Below are 21,982 nucleotides of genomic sequence, written 5' to 3'. Positions count from 1 at the left end.
AGTCGGGGTAGTACACTTCTCTTACAAACCCCACATCAAGCAGCTTGTCAACCTCCTCGGCAATAATCCGGTTGCGCTCGGGGGCAAACCGTCGCTGCTTCTACTTTACAGGTTTTGCATTGGGGTTAACGTTCAAGGAGTGACAAGATACCGAAGGATCGATCCCTGGCATGTCTAGGTGACTCCATGCAAATACATCTGCGTTTTGAGACAAAAAATCAACTAATTCCTGATTTTCCTCCTCAACGAGTCGTTCCCCTACTCTGGTTGTCCGTTCCGGTCGGAACTAATCGATCTGCACATCAAACAGGGGTTCTTCAGTCAAGCCTACTGGTTCCTCCTCCCCATTCTGCTTGGAGGGAGGCTTCTGTAATTGCTATCTCAGACTTATTGAACGAATGGGAGCTTTCCCCTTTCCGGCATGTTTCAGCGTTACAGAATGACATTCTTTAGCTGCAACTTGGTCTCCATGAATGTCAATCACTTTGGTTCCGTCTAGCCTGAGGCATCTTATTACCTGATGCAAAGTGGAAGGAATACCTTGAACTCTGTGGATCCACCCTCTGCCCATCAGAAGATTGTAAGAGGGATGAATTTCAACAACCACAAAGGTTTCCGTCAAAACCCTCTCGGCAGCATGTACCGCTACCTCCACCGTGCCGACGGGCTCCACTCGCTTTCCATCAAACCCTAATAGTGGATTCCCGGTGGATTTCAGCCGATCCTGTTTGATCTCGAGCCGATCAAATGTATCTCTTGGCATGATGTTCGCACTACTTCCAGGGTCAATTGGAACTCTACACACCAAGCATTTAGCCACTGTCAAACTTACGAGCAACGGGTCCTCATGAGGGATTTGAACACGCAACAAGTCTGTTACGTTAAACTTTATCTGCGTTGATGCACTCTGTTGGTGCAGAGTGTTTACATTGCCTATCCTTCTCTTCATCCGTGCCTGGCGAAGGCATGTTCGAAGCAGTTCATCTGATTCCTCGGCAGGTTCTGGCCGACCATGAATTACATTAATTACGCGAACTGGTTGCGTATTGTGAGAATTCGACTTCTGATTCTTCTTCACGTGCTCCATTGGTCGGTTCTGCTCCACTGCTGGTCCTTGAATATAACTTGCAAACTCCCCTCTGGCTATCAGCATCTCTACCTGTCTCCTTAGGTTCCTGCATTCGTTAGTCTGGTGGCCAAAATCAGAATGAAATGCACAGTGCTTAGACTGATCCCTCTGTTCGAGAGGTTATCTGATTGGTAAAGGAGGTCGGAACTTATCTTTATTTTCTTGGTACAGTCTCGCTAGGGTAACTTTCAATGGAGTAACCAACTCTTCATCTCTGGGCCTCTTCTCAGACTTCCACGAGGAGCGTTGCGGCTGAACCTGTTTTTGCCTGATCTTTGCTTTGGTCTTTTCTTCCGTGGATATAACGGATGTCTTCCGAGCGTTTACCGTCTCTTCTTCTTCCAAGCGCACAAATCCATCGGCTCTTTCGTTAAGTTCATCCATAGTCCTCGGCGTGTTCACCACCAAGCTTGTGTGGAATGGGGTGCCACGGTTCATGGCCAGTATGAATGCTTGAACTGCCGTTAAAGGGTGACATTCAATAACCATGCTCTTGGTAAGATTAAACCTAGTTAGGAAAGCCTGGAGACGCTCTTCAGCGTGTTGCTTCATTGTGAATAGGCTCAAAATATCTTTCGCTGGACGCTTGTTTCCATAGTATTGGCTTATGAACCGATCACACAAGCTTCAGAAACTATCCACTGAACCCCTCGGCAGATTCTTGAACCAATTCAGAGCTGGTCCGGCCAGACTCGTAGGAAAGCACTTGCACATCAAAGAGACATTCTCAGTGTTTAGAGCCATTTTCAGCTGGATGTGATACACGTGATCGATCGGATCAGTCGTTCCGTCGAACAGAATGAAAACGGGCATGAAAAATTTCCTCGGACTCAGAGCATTCAGAATCTCATCGGTGAACGGTGAATCAACCGTTCGAGCTGCTGAACGGAGCGCTTCATTTTCCATCTGGAACCCTGTGGCTGTTCTCTGGTCTACTGATCTCCTCTCTGAGCTTTGATAGTCGAACGTTGCCATGGAAGGCCGATAGGTCGGATCGAGTGATCTGTCCTCAACAAAGTCTTTGCGCCATGGAGGCATAGCTTTCTGACGAATCAACTCTGTTGCCTCACCTCGGCTGAGCGTTTCTTGATGTGGATCAAAAGTCATTGTTTCGTTTCGCCTAATCTGCTCGCGCCGTGGATCTATGTGAGTTGATCCTTCACGATCATCAATACGACGAAGATTTGGCGGCAAACCGTCTCGCCGGATTTCCTCGCGGTGAGGATCTACTAGATTGTTTCCAACCTCCTCACCGTGATGTGCTGCATCGGTACGTGCACCTTCTTCTCCTACCGGGAGTGGTCGTGGAATTACTGGAGCTTCTTGACGCTGCATTTCAGTCCTTAGATCCGTATTTTCTCTCCGGAGAGCTTCGATCATGCATCAACTCATCAAGTTTCACTTGCTGGACGTTCTTAACCGCATTAGAGTTGTCACCCCCTATCATGATTCCGGATCGAAGCAAAGGCATGAATTACGAACTCCGAAACAGATCTAAGCGTTACCGATGCAAACTCCGTTAGATTTGGGCTTAACTTCACCGAATCGTGATCACTGTTTGCTAGATCTGAACTTTTCTAGCTTCAAACTCATCGGATCTGACTGCAACTGAGCAAATCACAATTGCGTCATTCCGAAGCAAATGCCTCAGAATCCACAATAAGCAAGAATTCTCTCTGAACAAACTACAATCTCACTGATCTGGATTCAATTTCTAGAAATCACACTGCGTACTCACAAACTCGATTGAACTAATATGGTACTGATCGGGCTCGAATTGATCTTCATCCTCAATTCCCACAGACGGCGCCAATTGAAGATACAAGATTTCACTTCTTTTCTCTTTTCCTCTCTCTCTCTCTCTAGAATTTTTTCTCCCTCTTTTTTCCACCTGTCTTGGTCTATTTATAGGCCATCACCCTTATTGCTGTTAACCGATTACATTGGGCCTATATTCAAAAGTCTTCTTTCTTCTGAGCTTGATCTTCCAATGGGCTTGACCTTCCTCGGTGGATCCCCCAGGTTCGGCCCATTCCGGGGCGCTTTGGCATGGATCCTACTTTAATCGTTCGACCCGATCCCCTGCCCGCGAACTATATCCGGCCCATGCCACTTGCTGCATCCTCAATATCATTTATCATTTTATCAATTAAAAGGAATTAGCAAGATGATGAAATAAATTTTGTCATATTAAAAGTTTTTTAAAAAATAATTTCTACAAAACTCTAAAAATTACCTAATAAATCAATCACAATAAAATATTTATTAATTGATATAAAAAGAATAGTTATTTTTTTATGGATAATTATCACAATATAACCGGCCCGCCCCAATTTTGATTATGTCATTATCAGGAGAGGACACATGTCATCATCCTATTAATCCAAGAAGCCTATAAATAAATGTATGGAGAAAGGAGGAAGAGGTACAGAAATTGAAAATTCTAGAAATCCAGAATTTCAGAGTAAAATACAAAAGCTCAGCCGAAGAGTTTTAGTATTTATTTATTTATTAAAAAAATATTTATTAATGGATATAAAAAGAGTTTTTATATATACAATTGTTAAATAAACAAAGTGTTTTAGTATTTATTTATTTATATAAAAAAATATTTATTAATTGATATGAAAAAAAGTTTTTATATATATATAATAAAATAAATTAAAAAAAAACTCTATAAAACTCTGAAATCTAACTAACAAAATTTTAATTAACCTATCTATCTATTTATTATTATGAATTTTTTAATAAAAAAATATAGGTAGACAAGAATTATTAATATAAAAAATATTTATTAATTAACAAATAAAATAAAATAATTTCTCTAAAACTCTACAACAAATTAGCTTTTATTATAGTTTCTTAATAAAATTAAATCTAATTAAACAAGGATATAATTATAAAAAATAAAATAATTTCTTTAAAACTCTTTTACAAATTACCTATTTTATTTTCAAAAAAATTCAATCACACCAGATAAAGATATATTTAAAGATTTTCTATAAAACTCTAACACAAATTACATATTTATCTATTTATTATGAGTTTTTTAACAAAAGAAAATCTAATTAGCCAACTATTATTATTAATATAAAAAATTATTTATTAATTGATATAAAAAGAGGTTTTAAAAAAGTTTTTATAAAAACTCTAAGACAAATTACATATGATTTTATTTATTATGAGTTTTTTAATAAATGAAAATCTAATTAGCCAAAATTATTAACATAAAAAATATTTATTAATTGACATAAAAAAGATTTCTTAAAAGAGTTTCTATTAAACTCTAACGCAAATTACCTATTTATTTATTTATTAAAAGTTTTTTTAATAAAAGAAAATCTAATTAGACAAGAATTATTAATATAAAAAATATTTTTTAATTAATTTAAAAAATAAAATAATTTTTCTAATACTCTACCACAAATTACCTTTTATTATGAGTTTTTTTTAATAAAATGTAATCTAATTAGGCAAGAATTATTAATATATATAAATTTTTATTAAATCATATAAAAATAGGTTTCAAAAGATTTTTTTTATAAAACTCTTAAACACGTATTACGTATTTATCTATTTATTATGAGTTTTTTAATAAAAGAAAATATATTTAAGCAAGAATATATTTAAAGAAAATAAAAATTTTCTATAAAATCTACTACAAATTATCTAACTCTAAAATCTACCTAATAAAATTCAAATTAACATATTTATCTATTTATTATTATGAATTTTTTAATAAAAAAAAATCCAATTAGTCAAAAATTATTAAAATAAAAAATATTTATTAATTGATATATAAAATAAAGCGATTTTTCTAAAATTCTACCAAAAATTAGCTTTTATTATGAGTTTCTTAGTAAAATGAAATCTAATTAGACAAAGATATATTTAAAGAAAATAAAATAATTTCGATAAAACTCTATCACAAATTACCTATTTTTTCTAAAACTCCACCACAAATTAATTTTATTATGAGTTTTTAATAAATGGAAATCTAATTCGACAAGGATCATTAATATAAATTTTTTTTTTTATTAGTTGATATAAAAAAGAGGTTTTCAAAGAGTTTTTATAAAACTCTAACACAAATTACTTATTTATCGATGTATTATGAGGTTTTTAATAAAATGAAATCTAATTAGAAATGAATTATTAATATAAAAAAGATTTATCAATTGATATAAAAAGAGTTTTTATTAAACTCTAACACAAATTATTTATTTATTTGTTATAAAATATTTATTAATTGATATAAAAAGATTTTTATAAAAATAGTTTCAATAAAGTTTTAAAAATTACCTAATAAAATCAATTACAATAAAATATTTATTAATTGTTATAAAAAGAATAGTTATTTTTTATGGATAATTATTACAATATAACCGGGCCGGCCCAATTATGATTATTTCATTATCAGGAGAGGACAAATGTCAACATCCTATTAATCCAAGAATCCTATAAATAGTGATACGGAAGAAGGAGGAAGAAGGGGTACAGAAATTGAGAATTGTAGAAATCCAGAATTTTAGACTAAAATACAGAAGTATTTATTTATTTATATGAAAAAAATTTATTAATTGATATAAAAAAAGTTTTAATCTATTAAATACAGACGCTCATAAAAAGACTTTTTATCTATACTATTATTAAATGTGCAAAGAATTTCAGTTTTTATTTATTTATATAAAAAAATATTTATTAATTGATATGAAAAGAGTTTTTATAAATAAAAAAAAAAAATCTATAAAACTCTAAAATCTTGCTAATAAAATTCAAATTTATTGTTCTATTTATTATTATTAATTTTTCAATAAAAAATCTAATTTGACAATATTTTTAATATACAAAATATTTATTAATTGATGTATAAAATAAAATAATTTTTCTAATACTCTACCACAAATTAGCTTTTATTATGAGTTTCTTAATAAAATTAAATCTAATTAGACAAGGATAAATTTAAAAAAAATAAAATAATTTTTAAAAAACTCTATCAATAATTACTTATTTTGTTTTAAAAAAAAAAAAACTCTATCATATTAGATAAAGATATATTTGAAGAGTTTCTATAAAACTGTAACACAAATTACCTATTTATCTATTTATTATATTTTTTCAATAAAAGAAAATATAACTAGACAAGAATTGTTAATATAAAAAATATTTAATAATTGATATAAAAAATAAAATAATTTTTCTAAAACTCTATCACAAATTATCTTTTATTATGAGTTTTTTTAATAAAAGAAAATATAATTAGACAAGGATATACATATTTAAAGAAAATAAATAATTTATATAAAATTCTAACTCAAATTACCTATGTTATTTTCAATGAAACTCTATCACTTTTGACAAGCATATATTTAAAGAGTTTCTATAAAACTCTAACACATTACCTAAACTCTACCGCAAATTAACTATTTTATTTTTTTTAAAACTCTATCACATATAACCTATATTTATCTATTTATTATGAGTTTATTATTAAAAAGAAATCAAATTAGAAAATGATATATTTAAAGAAAATAAAATAATTTCTATAAAATTCTATCATACTATAAATTCTACGCTTTATTGTTACAAAGTAAGGTGTTCAATTTTTAGCTCCCCGCTTCAAATCAACAATTAAAAAAAAAAATTAAATAAAACAAAAATTCTATAAGTTACAAAATATTTACCACGTGCATCATACATACCTTTTGCTAATATGTATATGTGTGTGTGATTAAAATCTAGCATCACAGTCTACCGTAGGTACTTTTTAGTTTTCATGCATGGTGGCTACTGTCTTGTTCTGTCATATGCTTGTAAGTGATGACATCTGTCTAGCTTCATCTCCTATGAATAGAGTGACACGTAAATTATTCATTCTTTTCTACTATTTAAAATGTTTTATCTTAGATTTATTTTTGTAAAATTATTTTAAATTACTCCCATAGCATCTAATTTTTTATCAGCCTAATATGTCCAAATCACCTAAGCTTACTTTTCCAATTTTATTATCCATAGGCATTTCACTTAATATTTCACACACACTACATTATTTATAGTGTTAAGTGCATAAAATCCCTAGTATTATAGGTTTTGTGCATAAATAATTTATTTTTTTTGAAAATGTGTATTTCAATCCATAAATTAAATAAAAGATATAAATAAGTCCTCTGATCATTTTTTTTTTTTGTCAAAATTGACATAAAGTAAATATAAAAACCCTAATTTGCCATTCTTTTTTACTATTATGCCCTTTTCTAATAGACTGCTAGCAGCCGCATCACTACCACAATAATTGATGGTGACCACCATAGTCGTCGCACTCAACTATTGACGATGACCCAAACCTACATGACAGTCGCCGCCTCACTCCTCGAATTCAAGACAGACACAAGATAACCACTTCCTTATCCAACCTACAAGAGAACCACCTTATCACCCAAAGCTTAACTCACCGGCAATCTGACATATACCGGCAATAATGCAACGTTGATGGTGAGACGCGCTGGAGGCATCGAATCAACCCAGATAATCAGGTCAACGTCACCTACGGCGGAGTTTCTGGCAATCGGCGACCATGGAGGCATCGATGGTTGAGTTCACCATGAATTTCGTGTAAGGTACTGTTTGATTTTGGTACTATTCGCGTTGGTCGACTGTGCTTTGACAGAGGGAAGTGTAAAAGAGATTGAGGTGTTGGATCAGATAGTTTGCTCCGGTTAGGCTTGTTGGGTGTCTTTTAGGCAATTGATTAAACTGGGCTTTGACTTGATTGGCTATCCAAAGCTGTTAATCGGCGTTATCCTTGGTGGGAATAGGCGGCATCAGTGAAACTGGACTACGATGCGAACGGGTTCAGCCAAGTTGGTGGTTCTCCAACGAGGGTTATGGTTGGGTGATTGAAGAGAGAAGAAATAAGATAAAAGATGAAGGGTAAAAAAGAATTTTCATTATTATAATTAATTCAATTAACTGAGTTATTATGCTGAAATGAGAGTATTATCGTCATTTTAAGTCTATAGGTAGTTATTTATACCAAATCAACAGTATAGAGATGTTTTACACGAACTAGTTAGCAATGTATCAATAGTAGATGAGATTTTTTTTACACTTAATCCTTATTTATCTTATCTTTTCTAGTTACTGTATCATATCTTCCAACATTGTCTATTTTCAATTCCCAACACTCGCTCCATATAAGCTTCTACATATCCTTGCAAGGATAAACTAAAAAGAAAGTACGTATACTTATTCATTTGAAAATATGAAAGACAAAACTTTAATGAGGATTTTTTATTACAAAGACCGATGGATTCATGATGATATGTATCATATTATTGAATTTGGTGTCATTTTATTTTGTGCCGTGTTATGTCTCATTTAAATTGCTTATGCAACAAATCACATTATTTGTATAATAACTACACATTACCTATGCATCAACTACATTATTCCCTCTTTAGGATTGCGTTTGTAACATCTAAAAGAGCATTATTTAAAATATTGTGTTTGGTGAACAAAAAAAAAAAAAAAGAAAGATAATTTCACTGACATCTCCTCAAGTTTGGCCAAATATCACCCTCAAATATCTTTCGAAAATAACTATCACTCATATTACAAAAGTTTGCTCATTTTTTCAATCATACTCTAAAAGTTAATTGACAGGTGTGTCAGACCACTTTTTACATGTAAAAAGATATTTTTATCCTTTGACTTTGGTTTGACCCACTAAATTGTTTCTTTAATGATTCAAATGACATATTTACCTTCATTTGACTTTAGTTTGACTAACTATATTATTTCTTTAAGTATTCAAGTAACATGTTTACCCTCATGTTTTTCCTTTTCTCTTTTATTCATTTCCTATTTTTATTGTTCATTAAAAAATACACGGTAGTGAGATGCTCACCATGGGATTTTTTTTTTTTTTTTTTTTTTTTTTCTCTTAGATTTTATTTATGTTTTGGCGATTTTGGGAGTCCATTTGAAACATTGTTTTTGAGACCAATAATTATTTATTCTTTTTCTGTTGCAAAAACTGATTTATAAGGGAACCGAAATGACAGCCGAATTCGGGGAAACGGAATATTACAAAGATCTTAATTGGGTAAAAATGTTGGTCTCGCTATAGTGGACCGAACTGTAATGGTCACCGGCGAGTCTTCCCCAATTCTTCACTGAATTTGGACACCCAATATAGCGAGGCCCCGAATATGCGGACCGGATCCTCACCGTTGTCGACGCACTTCTCACCGCCTAGAGTCGGTTCAACAACCAGGCATCAAAGACAAGCTAGAAGGCTTCGTCGGCGAAGACGAGCTTGTTCCTGTTAGTGTTCAAGAGGAGTGCGAGTCGGCAGTATTGAGTGGCGATCATGAATGTCTTACTGCGGATGAGGTCGCGGTTGGTAAGGAGCTTATCAGCGATGAGAGCCACCACTCGGCCTTTGCTGTTGCTACTGTTGAGGAGCTCCGTTATGTTCTCTCTCTACTTTTTCTCTCTAACAAGTTTTTTTTTTTTTTCTTATTTATTTTCTTTTAGATTTGTCTTGAAAAGGTCCATGATGGAATAGGTTTGTCATCAATTAATCCAAACTTCTCTACAAATATCTAAGAATGGAGTGATCAAATAATCTAAACCCAGGGATTGAATGAATGTTCTCTCAGACAATGAAATGGGTCTCTTTAGTTGCCCCAAAATTGGGTTTGAGCAAGGTTACAGAGCGTAGTGGGTGGATCCAGTGAGAAGATAAACAAAACAAAAAAAAAAAGTCAGCAGCATAGGCTGATGACACGTGTGTCCTAACTGTGGTATATAGTCTTTGTAATCAAACTGGTGGTATATAATATTGGTAGCCAAACATGACCACTGAGGGCAATTTGGGCAATATAATTTAATTTTTTGTTGATATCAGCAAAAACTGTGTTTGACCAAATTAGGGACAAAGATGTCTTTTCCCATAAGAAAAAGCGAAAATGGACATAAGTGATAATTATTTTCGAAAGATATTTGAGGGTGATATTTGACAAATTTGAAGGGGTGTCAGTGAAATTATCCAAAAAAAAAAGTATTTTTAAGGAGTAACGGTTGAATAAAATAAAAATGGCAAAAAAAATGCAACAAAAAAAAGTGCGTTCTACTGAAGTTGAAAATGAGAGCTTTTTTTATTGAGTTTTGAGTAAAGGTTGGTATCTAGCATTATTTTGATAATATAATTCCTCCTTTATTTTTATAATTACAAATTTAAGTAAATAAAAGTATTTAGTAGAGACTTTATCGCCATCATTTTTTTTTGTAAACAATAGTACCTAGACTCTAATTATTTATATATATTATTTCAACATTGGTTGTTAAATCTTAAGAGTAGAAACTAGTATTGTAATATTGTGAGGACTATTACCAAGTTTGATGTCTAATCTCCTTGAATATTTATTTTCAAATTTTACATTTTCTACACATAACTCTTAATATTCTAGATTCTAAATATTTTATGCATTACATTTATCTAAAAAATTCTAACTTAGATTTTTCATTGACATTAGTATTTCAAGATTTTTGTTAGAAACTCTATATAAAAATGCACCTTTAACTGTTTAATAAAAAGTGTTTCTCGAATTGTTTATCGAATTATTGATTTGTTGGAATTTCTCTACCCTATCTTGAAATTATGTTGGAGGTAATGCACACATTTATTACTGTATGAAATTAGTAATAAAAGTGTTTTAAGCAATAATGTACGTTACCAAACAAATTTAAAAGTGCTTCAAGTATAAAAAGTGTTTTATATAATATATCACCAAACGCCTAACACGTTTTTTACTCACAGCACTTTAATGACAGCTTCACTGATAAAGACGTTTTTACCATTATAATAGCAACCCCAAACGAGTTATACATCAGTTACATAACAATAATAACGTTTTACCAACAAGCATGTGGTCTAGTCGTATAAGGCTCTTATCTCCCAAAAAGAGGTCAGGAATTAAAATAATGATCATACAAACTCCAGGGACAAAATTCACTTCACAAAGAGGGAATCCAAATTTATGTTTTGCAGTTGTAAAATTGGAGTTTTGGAATTGAAAAAAAAAAAAAAAAAAAAACTACTCAAAAAATTGAATCAAATTTTTTTTTAATTCCACCCATTCCATTTCACAGCATATACATACATATATATATATATATATATGTGTATATAAATATATAATGGGAAATTAGTATTTTATGGACTGAAATTCGCATGGGTCAAACGAGACATGGTGGAGTGGAAATGTGGAACCCGCGACTCAGATACCAACTACTACCATTTAATGATATATTTTAGACACATGGGAGAGTGGAATTGTCTTGAGTCAATAGACACGTGGATGGAGAGGTTAGTCGAGTCAGACCACGACTCGAGTATCACCACTCAACAGCAATACCTTACCTGCATAATTAATAAGATTGCATACCATTTACCAGTGTACGATACATCACAAATCAGTACATCACACCTTCACTATCCTCAATACTTCCTCTTTTTTTCTTCTTCGTAAAATTTGTAAAAATACACATATTCTAAAATCATATATTGTACAGAATTTCCTGGCATGCTTGGTCTGAGAGGCTCCATTTAATTAAAACTAGTAAATGTGTTTATTAAAGTTACTTGTACGTAACGCCAAAATTGTAAATGTAATGTTCTGACTTTTCCTTATTATTTTTAGGTTTTTAATTAATTACAAGAATTTTATAAACTTCTAAATTTGACAATCAAGTAACCTCTCCTCATCCACGTAACATTGTTCTTTAGAGGGTATTTTTTCAAGTTCCAACTGTTTTCATATTAGGTTTTTCTTTTTTCTTCTTCTTTGAAATACCGTGGTAATATGCACTACATTCTTTTTCTTCCGAACTAGAGTGGCCGGTAATATGTACTATTTGCAGTATGAAGGGATGTTTTCGTATTTACCGGGAAAAAGGGACTGTTTTTGTAGTTTAAGTAAAAAACATTGTAATTTCGGGAGAAAAAAAAAATGAGGCAAAAACATGTTCTTTACAAATTTATGGAAAATGATATATTTGATAACTAAATTTAGGGTCAAGTGCAGAAAACACTATTAAAATATGTTTACATGCATATCACCCCCCTCACATGCAAAAAACACACTTAAAGTTTTAATTTGGTGCAAATAAGTCCAGTTCCTCTGACATATTTAAACCTTAAATTGACTAAATTACCCTTACTGAACCATTTTATAAAATATATAAAAATAAATAATTTTATAAAATGACCGAAAATGACATTATTGGAGTATGTCCCTCTCATGCAAAAAAACACCCCTAAAGTTTCAATCTGGTGCAAATAAGTCCCTCTGACAAATTTAAACCCTAAGTTGACTAAATTACCCTTACTGAACCATTTTATAACATATATAAAAATAAATAATTTTATAAAATGACACTATTGGAGGACGCTGACAATGGACAAGTAAAGATAAAAATATAAAATAAAAGTATAAAAGAAAAATATAAATATAAAATAAAAATAAAAATAAAAGTATAAAAGAAAAGTAAAGATAAAAATAGAAAATAAAAACAAAAATAAATTGCACAAATTTTTTCTAAACTATGAAAATCAGTGCACACTGATATCGAGAATTTTTTTTTTTTTAACAGTGTTGGTACGAAAAAATAAAATAAAGAAAATAAAATGTTAGTAGAAAAGAGTAAACTGGAATCTCAAAAAATTTAAATCCTTATTCTACAAATTCTCAAAGTTAAAAAAAAAAAAAAAATGTTTAGAGATATATATAGAGAAAAAAGTTTCAAATATATATATATATATATATGGTAATGTACACATAATACTACTATATTATGAGATTAGTAGCATATATACCCTCTTGGATATTTTCGGAAGAGTAAAAGGGCAAAACAGTTATTACAACACTAATTTATATCAAATGAAATATTTTTACACATTGTGAAAAAATTAAAGATATTCTTTTCATATTTTTTCAAATAGGAATAAAACTGCTGCACCTAGTACATTTTAGAAGTGTTTTAAGCACTTCTCCCCTAATTTTATCCTATTACGCAAACAATTGCTATTAGTGATTGCAGTACTCCAAATTTATACATCACTTATTAGCACGTTGTTAAAGTGACCAATGAAGGGTCACTGTAAATATTGACAAGTCCTTTGATTATGTAGCTCACCTATTTGGACCAATATTGATCTTTGCGTCACAGATATTTTACTGTATTTTTGGATGCTATATGCCTAGATGGCTTAGTGTAATTATCTCATTGCATGCTTCAAGTTTATCAATAAACAAAAGAAAAAACTAACCCATTCTTAATACGTATAATTCTCCAAGTCAAGACTCTGATTTTAGACATATGACCTTAACGATCAAATAACAATATAATTAATTGCTGACGAAACCATACACCAGCATTGAGTTTAATATACAACATTATGTGTATCATATATTCCATTGCTCCTCCTATATATAGTACCACTTCTAAGCTCATATATGTGTGTCATATCTGCCATTGCTCCTCATCCTATATAGAGTAGTACGTACGTACTGCTTAGAAGCTAGCCATGGCCATCACCTTAGATGTTCAGTTTTATTGCTTCCTCTTCTTCACATGGCTTGCTTCTACCCTCCTTGTTCGATCCCTAGCCAAAAAAAGCTTGAAATCTAAAAGAGTTTTTCAGTACCCTCCGAGCCCCAGAGCATTACCCATCATTGGCCACCTTCATTTACTGAGTTCTGTCTTACCCAAGTCCTTCCAAACCCTAGCTTTGCGCCACGGCCCACTCATGCGCCTCTCCCTTGGCAAATCAACTGCCATTGTTGTCTCCAATTCCACCACTGCCAAAGAATTCCTTAAAACCCATGAGATGAACTTCGTGTCCAGGCCGGCTTTCGGGGCCTCAGACTTTGATATATACAAAGACTCAAAGTTTGTGAATGCCGAGTATGGCGCTTATTGGCGCTTCATGAAGAAAGTATGCATGACTGAGCTTCTTGCAGGTACAACACTCATTCGCTTTACTGATATTCGAAAGGAAGAGATGGTGAAATTATTGAATATACTTTCTAGGTGTTCGGAAGATGGAAGGGATTGTGACGTAGGTAGGGAGATAATGACTATGACCAACAACGTGATATGCCGGATGGCGATGAGCACGAGGTGCTCACGGAACGCAGACGAAGGAAAGGAGATATGGGGTTTGGTTAAAGGGATTTTAGACGTTGCACCCAAGTTCAGCTTGGGAGAAATGTTGGGTCCTTTGGTAAAGTATGATTTGTTCGGGTATGGGAGGGAGCTTACATCATTGATGATGAAATTTGATAGGATGGTGGAAGGGATCATGATGGAACATGAGAAGGAGAGAGAAATTGGTGGTGAAAAAGAGAGCAAGGATATGATGGACATTCTCTTAGAGATCCATGTGGATGAAAATTCTGAGGTGAAGCTAAGTAGAGATGATATCAAGTCATTTCTCATGGTGAGTTCTCTTTTCTCTCTTTGTATTTCCATGTGTTCATGAATGTTTTGTCATATTTGGATGTGTACATGCATGTTCTGCCGGTATGCTAGTCCAACCGGCCTGAGTCCAAATCGATTTTTAAACCGGTTAATTGTGATTCTTTTCAATGAGGTACATCTGTTTTTTAGCATAGTGAATCACATGATGAACTCAATAATTGTTAGTTTTGATTTCTCCTCCTTCAAAGGAGAGGTGATGAATTCAAATCTTACAATAGAAAAAAAATAATAATAATAAATAAATAAATTTATTAACCCTTGCTAACACAGTCAACATTTGTTAGTTTTGATTTCTCCTCCTTCAAAGGAGAGGTGATGAATTCAAATCTTACAATAGAAAAAAAAAATTATTCTCTTTTCTCTCTTGGTATTTGTATGTGTTCATGAGTGTTTTATGGTAGTTGAACATATACATGCATGTTCTGCTTGGTATATTAGCCCAACCCGAGTCCAAAACAATTTAATTGTGATTCTTTTCAATGTTATATCTGTTTTTTAACATAATGAATCACAAATTCAACTCAACATTTGTTAGTTTTGATTTCTCCTCCTTCAAAGGAGAGGTGATGAAAAAGAAGTGAAAAACCCTACCAAAGTCGACCAAGTCAAAACCTATCAAGCCAGCTATTCTTTTTTATTATTATTTTTTATTTATCAGAACGGTAGGCAAGCTATTCTCACTAATACGTAATACAATACTTCCGAGTCTAGAAATATAGCTGACATTAAACTCCGTTGACCCGTCAAACCCTGAATAGGTGTGACACACTGAAAAATATTATAGTATGAAAATACAATAAAGTCATTTAGAGTTAGTTTATTAATTGCTTCTAATTTATAATGTGAGCAGGAAATGTTCATGGCGGGTACAGAGACAATTAGTGTGGCCATGCAGTGGACGCTAGCAGAGATCGTCAACCATCCAGATGTGTTCAAGAAGGTTAGAGAGGAGATCAATGAGGTTGTGGGGTCAAACAGATTAGTCCAAGAATCAGACGTCCCAAATCTTCCTTATTTGCAAGCAGTAGTCAAAGAAAGTCTAAGGCTTCACGCTCCAGCGCCGTTGATTTTCCGGAAATGCAAGGAGGATTGCAAGATCAACGGTTATGATATAACGTCAAATGAAAGGATCATATTCAATGTGTATGCGATCATGCGGGACCCAGAAGCATGGGGTAATGATGCTCATGCGTTTGTACCGGATAGATTTTTGGCCAGCTCAATGGACGATGGTGATCAGCAACAGATGGTGGGTTTCATGGGTGGCCGTGAATACAGTTTTCTTCCATTTGGTAGTGGAAGGAGAGGATGCCCTGGTGCGTCACTTGCATCGGTGGTGATGCACGCTGCCATCGGAGCGTTGGTCCAGTGCTTTGACTTTAAAGTCAAAGGTGGGGAAAAGCTTGATTTGATTGAAGGGCCGGGACTTTCTTCTGGCATGGCTCACCCACTACTGTGTTACCCTATTACACATGTTAATCCATTGAAACTCACAACGGTATCTGGTTAACAAATTAGTGTTCTTCCTTGTTTAATGTTGGGGTTTTTATGTATCACTAAATAATTTCTCAGCTTAATTAATTTAGATTTTTTTTTTTATTTTTTTTATTTGAGTACTGATGTGTGAGGATGTTACAGCTGTTTAGCTTGATCAATAATAAGTTCTCTTTGTTTTTGTCGTGCTATTTATTTTTTTCATATATTATTATAGTCTTTTATCTCATTTGGACAGCACTCTCAAATTTTTTTTTTTTAATCTATTCTATGATTTTCAATAATAAACGAACACGTTAGTAAATTAGAAAATGAATAAAAAGATAGAGAAGAATAAAGTTGGATCGGCCCGTTTTAACCGAGTAATAGAAGATTAAACCTATATAATTTTTTTCTTTTTCACCTGTCCCAAATTTAACACCATCTTTTCTCTATTGTTCTTCTTCCATGGAGTATCATCATCGATCAATAGACCACCATAACTTTTGCAAAATCACATCCTTATGACTCAATAGGCAAGGAAGGGTTGTGGGCTTACTTTTCTGCTTCTTCTCACGATTTCAAATATCGGATCTCGACAATTTCCCTTTAGCGGTTATATCACTTCGTTCTTCATGGTCTCACGTCTTTCAAAGCCACAAAAACCAATTGATGGAAGTACTACCAAGTTGAAATTCTGATCCTATTTGATCACTTTTATGATGATTTAGGTTGATATCCGTTTTCTTGTACGAACTGTTTATACATAGACCATGGACCATTGAATATGTATGTTGGTAAATCAAGATTCGAGAGTGCAAGTGATGTAATGTCTTTGCTAGCGGCAAATGAACAGTGCTTCTCAATATGTTTCTACTACGACCAGTAAATATATTCTGGTTGATTAATTTCTGAATATATATATATATATATATATATATATATATATTTATTCTGGTTGATTTATTTATTTACTGAAAAAATATATTTTATATATTAAAACAGATGTTATATATAACATAAATTATATAATTCAATCAAGGTAAAGGAAGAGAATTAACCCTAGGTCCCTATCTATGTGCTCGTCCCCTATTGATTGATGAATTTGGAAAGGCGTGGCTCGTGAGGGATAGAAAATATACATAAGTTATCCAATTGTTTTATTCCTTTTTTATTTATTAATTTAAATTGATGTGGGCTGTCTCATTTGGTTGCACACGATGCAGGTTGGATTCCCAACCCTCTATCTGGCCTGAACAAAATTTCTAGCTATATTTGTATATAATATTTTCTAACATAACATATTAACATATAGTGGAATTTTTTTTATCATTAATAAAACATGAATGGGTGTAAAATAGTTTGTCGAAAATTGATAAATAATTATAAATTATTTAAAATACAAAAATAATATATTTTACACTCAAACAAACGGAATAAGAGTGTAAATTTTTTCATTTATATCTCCATCTCTTCATTATTTGCAGATATTGACTTGGTTAATGCAATTGTTTAATTGACATATGTTTATCTATAAGTATACATATGTAAATTTTCCCAGATATAACATGTGGTGGAATTTTTTTTTATCATTAACAACGGCTTCCATTCATTAATTTTAATTAACTTAAGACTTTTAGGTTTGATAATCTTAGTTACCAATTAAATAGTGTAAATTTATTCATTTATATCTCCATCTCTTCATTATTTGCGGGAATGGGCTTAGTCAATGCAATTGTTTAATTACGTTTAGAATATATATATATTCTCTAAACAACATGTGCTGAATTTTTTTTATCATTCGTTGGTTAACACAATCTATTAATTAATTTTAATTATGAGAATGATGGCGATATAAACTTGAGACTTTAAGCTTTCATATTATATTACTTACCATTTGAAGAGTGTAAATTTATTCATTTATATCTCCAATCTCTTCATTATTTGCGGCTATGGGCTTAGTTAATGCAATTGTTTAATTAACAAATGTTTATCTATAATAATAATAATATATTCTCTAACGTAACATGTGGTGGAATTTTTTATCATTAGTTGGTGAACTCCCACTTATGTTAATTAATTTTAATTTTGAGAATGAAAGTGATAAGAACTTGAGAATAAAAGCTTTGATAATATTTAATTACCATATAAAAAGTGTAAATTTATTCATTTATATCTCCATCTCTTCATTATGAGACGCGCTGTGGTCTGCATTGAATTAATACTAGTGTAGGATTTTGTTATGAAAACTACACTCCCTTTTATTTTCTTTTTCTTTATTTTCTTTCCGTCTATTTTAAAATTTGTCCCTCTTTTCATTTTTTATTGGGTTAAAATTCATGTCATATTTGAAAAAGGCAATGAATGGGTAGTTTTGAAATTTTAAAAAGAAAATTAAATAAAATACATATCCCATTTAAAAGTTGAAATTTTAGAATGGACACAAATTTTGAGATAAAAAAGATAAATTATTACATGGTTCTTAAACATTTGACATTTGAGAATTTAATTTAATGAAAACTAATACTCCGTACTGAGTTTTCTTTTGTAATTCATCAATACACTCTCTTTCATTGCAAAAGAGACGTACACTCGTTTCGTCATTATGGAGACTAGAACATTTATCATCTATTTTGGGAGATAGAGGTGATACCACTAAGGTCATAAGACCACTGAAAATATATTAACATACTCTTGTTGAGTCATTTTTTCAATTCAAAAATATAGATTAAATTAATCCACCAAGTATTAATGGTCCAAAATCATTTAATAATTTCTCGACGAAAAGAGTAGTGTCTATCAGTTAACTTGAGTTGTTAAGGCTTTTCTTCTTCTCTTCACTTTTAGTTGAGCCTGTGTTCTTAGCTTTATTGAATCTTTTTTCTTTTTGGTTATAATATACACTTAGGCAGCCCAGCCTAATTTTTTCACGGGCTTAGGTAATCCGATCTTAATTAGAATAACGCTTGAGTTGGGGTGCTAGTAGGGGTGGCAAATTACAACACGAACACGACACGAGTTAAAAGAGTTTGGATTTGGCATAAACGGGTTTGGGTCATAAAAGAGTCGACACGATTAACCCGTTTACTTAACCGTGTCGGGTTAGGGTTAAGGGGTTCAACCCGTGTAACTCGTTTATGACCTATTTAACTCAACATGTTATAATCGTGACTATGACATATGTAATATGTTATCTGTTTAAACCTAATTTCTATGGATAGTTAAGTCATTTCAACATAAACCTTGTCTATGCCTTATAATTTTTATTTTTATTATGAATATTTGGGTTAATTATGACAATTTTTTCTATTATTTACTATTTGATTAAATATTAAATGTCTTGTTTTGATAAACAGGTCATTAAACGGGTTAACACATTTAGTTATTTAATAAACGGGTTGGGTTAGTGTTGAAAATTCTTGACACAATTATTAAAGAAGTTGGGTTTGAGTTTACCTATTTAATATAATACCCTTATATCGACACGACACGAACACGACCCATGAGCACGAATTGCCACCTCTAGGTGCTAGTAATCCAAGTCCAACCAAAATTTAAATTTTAATATTATTTATATATATATATTCTTTAAATACATTATATATGATATTGAAATTATGATAACCTATTTCTTTTAACTTACTTTACTTAAATCTTAATTTATTGTATGCCACAACAATTTTGGAGTATGAATTTTCTAAGAATTTATTACTAATTAATTAAAAAATTACTATAAATTTAACTTATTGTACTTTAGAGTAATTAAATCTGAAACTAACTAATGATCATATTAATATTTATTAATGATCATATTAAATTCGCATTTGACACAATTTTGACACGATAGTATGTTCAATGGGCAAACTTATCACTAGGTCTGATAGCTCACTGAGCTTGAGACCTTATTGCTGTTGAGTTGCGATTGATGATGATAAATGAGGATACACTTATATTTCCTTCAAAATGCAATGTCTACATTGGCAAATAATAAGATAATAATTATATTCGATATCACGCAAGAACTGAATTCATCAAAGACAAATTCTCATGTCACAAACGTAAATAAATTCAATTCGAAAGAAAATAATTGTAAATATTATAATATGAGTCACATTTCGGTTCATTGATAACAACAGCCCATTTTGAATATTTGCTTTGCTTTTGGGATGGGCCTTTAGTGAGTGCATCTTTGATGGTTTTGTTGGTTTGGTTTGCCCTTATTTCATTGTTGAGCATGTTTTGGGCCAAAGGCCCTTTTCTTGTATAGTTTCCATTTTGTATATAAATTTGCTTCAAATATATATATATATATATATATATATATCAAAATTTAACATAGGAAATCAAATAACTCGACTGATAGCAACTTTGCTTTTTGGTTAATGGATGAATCCAGACAAAGAAAATAATAATTAACTATGGCTTGGGCATTGGATTGAGGTTTTACTAATGGGTATTTAAATGGGGTGAAATGTAAAAAAAATCAGAGTATAATTTTACTTTATTACAAATAACACTCCTCATATTTAAATTCTTCCCTTGTAAAGTGTATAAAGAATGGCTTCCGACATGAAAAAATTGGTATTTGCGGGTCATGTGACTTAAAAATTCACTTTAGTATCAACTTTACCCTTTTGTGTTCCCAAACTGCCCCTCTCATTTCTCCCTCATTCCTATATATAATACCCTATTTCTATTATTTCCCTTTTATATTTAGCTTATTTTCACTCTCTTTCTCTCACGAGAAAGTATTGCATACACCAAGGATATGGTACCCCGAGGTCATCCCATCCCTTGGATGTGGTGGGCCCTACCACCACATCTATGATCCAAGCTAGGGCTGCCAGTGTCCCAGGGTATTCAATACTTTATCCTCTCTCACTACTCTCTCTCTCTTTATAATTTCTCCTTCAATATTTTTTCTTATTTATTCTCTCTCTTTACGGCTCATTCAATCTCTATATAATTTCTCTTTCTATATTTTTTTTGAGAAGTAAGTATCACTAAGTCACACACGACCTTTAGTCTGTAGTGATTTCTCCATTAAATGTTAAATATTTTAATTTAAAAGTAGTCATGTTAAAAGTAAAATTTTTATTTAACGAGACAAAATAGATCATAACCAAATAGTAAATGTTGGATGTTAAAAGTAAATAAATTTGCATGAATAAGAAGACAATAATAATAAGAGAAATGATATTTACGTCGATGGATTTGACCTATTTGTTTGGCAGAATCCTAGGTGACGTCTAATTGGCCAAAAAAAAAAAAAAATGCGTGCAATCCATTCATCTTCCTGTCTCTCCTCTTTCTCTCTAACTCCCCTTTCTCTCACCTCCTAAACCCATTTTGCTGTTTACATAACATACAATTAATCTATATCAAACAACTGTACCGGCCAAATGAAGATCTAGTGTGACGTGTGTAACAAAGATGAAGCCTCTTTTTTCTGCTCCGCCAACGAAGCCACCCTTTGTGACACCTGCGACCACCGTGTCCACCATGCCAAAAAGCTCGCCGGCAAACACCAAAGCTTCCCCTCTTCCGCCCTTCCCCTAAACAATTCCTTTTTTGTGACATCTGCAAGGTATTATATATATATATATATATATATATATATATATATATATATATATAATGAATTGAAACAGAGGTCACTTTATTACTTACAATACTCTTGGATGATCTATTAATTTTGCAATGGTCGGAGCACGTGAGATCGACGCTGACGGGTGGAGTTACAGTGTGTTGGCTTCTTCAGCATCGATTTTTTTTTATTCGATAGTGAAATTTCATATTGTTATTGTTGTGCGTTGTCGCCGGTGGCTGTCG

At 32.1% G+C, this 21,982-nt stretch overlaps 2 protein-coding genes across 2 annotated transcripts; one reads left to right on the top strand and one right to left on the bottom strand.

The window, feature by feature from the left end:
- Positions 1 to 376: 376 nt before the first annotated feature.
- LOC132314754 (uncharacterized) lies at positions 377 to 1,153 on the bottom strand. Its single transcript, XM_059813576.1, has one exon. The coding sequence runs from the start codon at positions 1,151 to 1,153 to the stop codon at positions 377 to 379; it is 777 nt and encodes a 258-aa protein (XP_059669559.1).
- A 12,527-nt stretch (positions 1,154 to 13,680) lies between these two features.
- Positions 13,681 to 16,362, top strand: LOC132315098 (3,9-dihydroxypterocarpan 6A-monooxygenase). Its single transcript, XM_059813855.1, has 2 exons — positions 13,681 to 14,636; positions 15,528 to 16,362. Exons 1-2 carry the CDS (start codon positions 13,722 to 13,724, stop codon positions 16,185 to 16,187), a joined length of 1,575 nt encoding a protein of 524 aa, XP_059669838.1. The 5' UTR covers positions 13,681 to 13,721; the 3' UTR covers positions 16,188 to 16,362.
- The last annotated feature ends 5,620 nt before the right edge of the window (positions 16,363 to 21,982 follow it).

This window comes from Cornus florida, unplaced genomic scaffold (assembly GCF_030987335.1).
Source record: "Cornus florida cultivar Cherokee Brave unplaced genomic scaffold, ASM3098733v1 CherokeeBrave_3.0.0_Hap2_Chr06, whole genome shotgun sequence".
Lineage (NCBI taxonomy): Eukaryota > Viridiplantae > Streptophyta > Magnoliopsida > Cornales > Cornaceae > Cornus > Cornus florida.
This window is presented reverse-complemented; position numbering and strand designations above follow the sequence as displayed.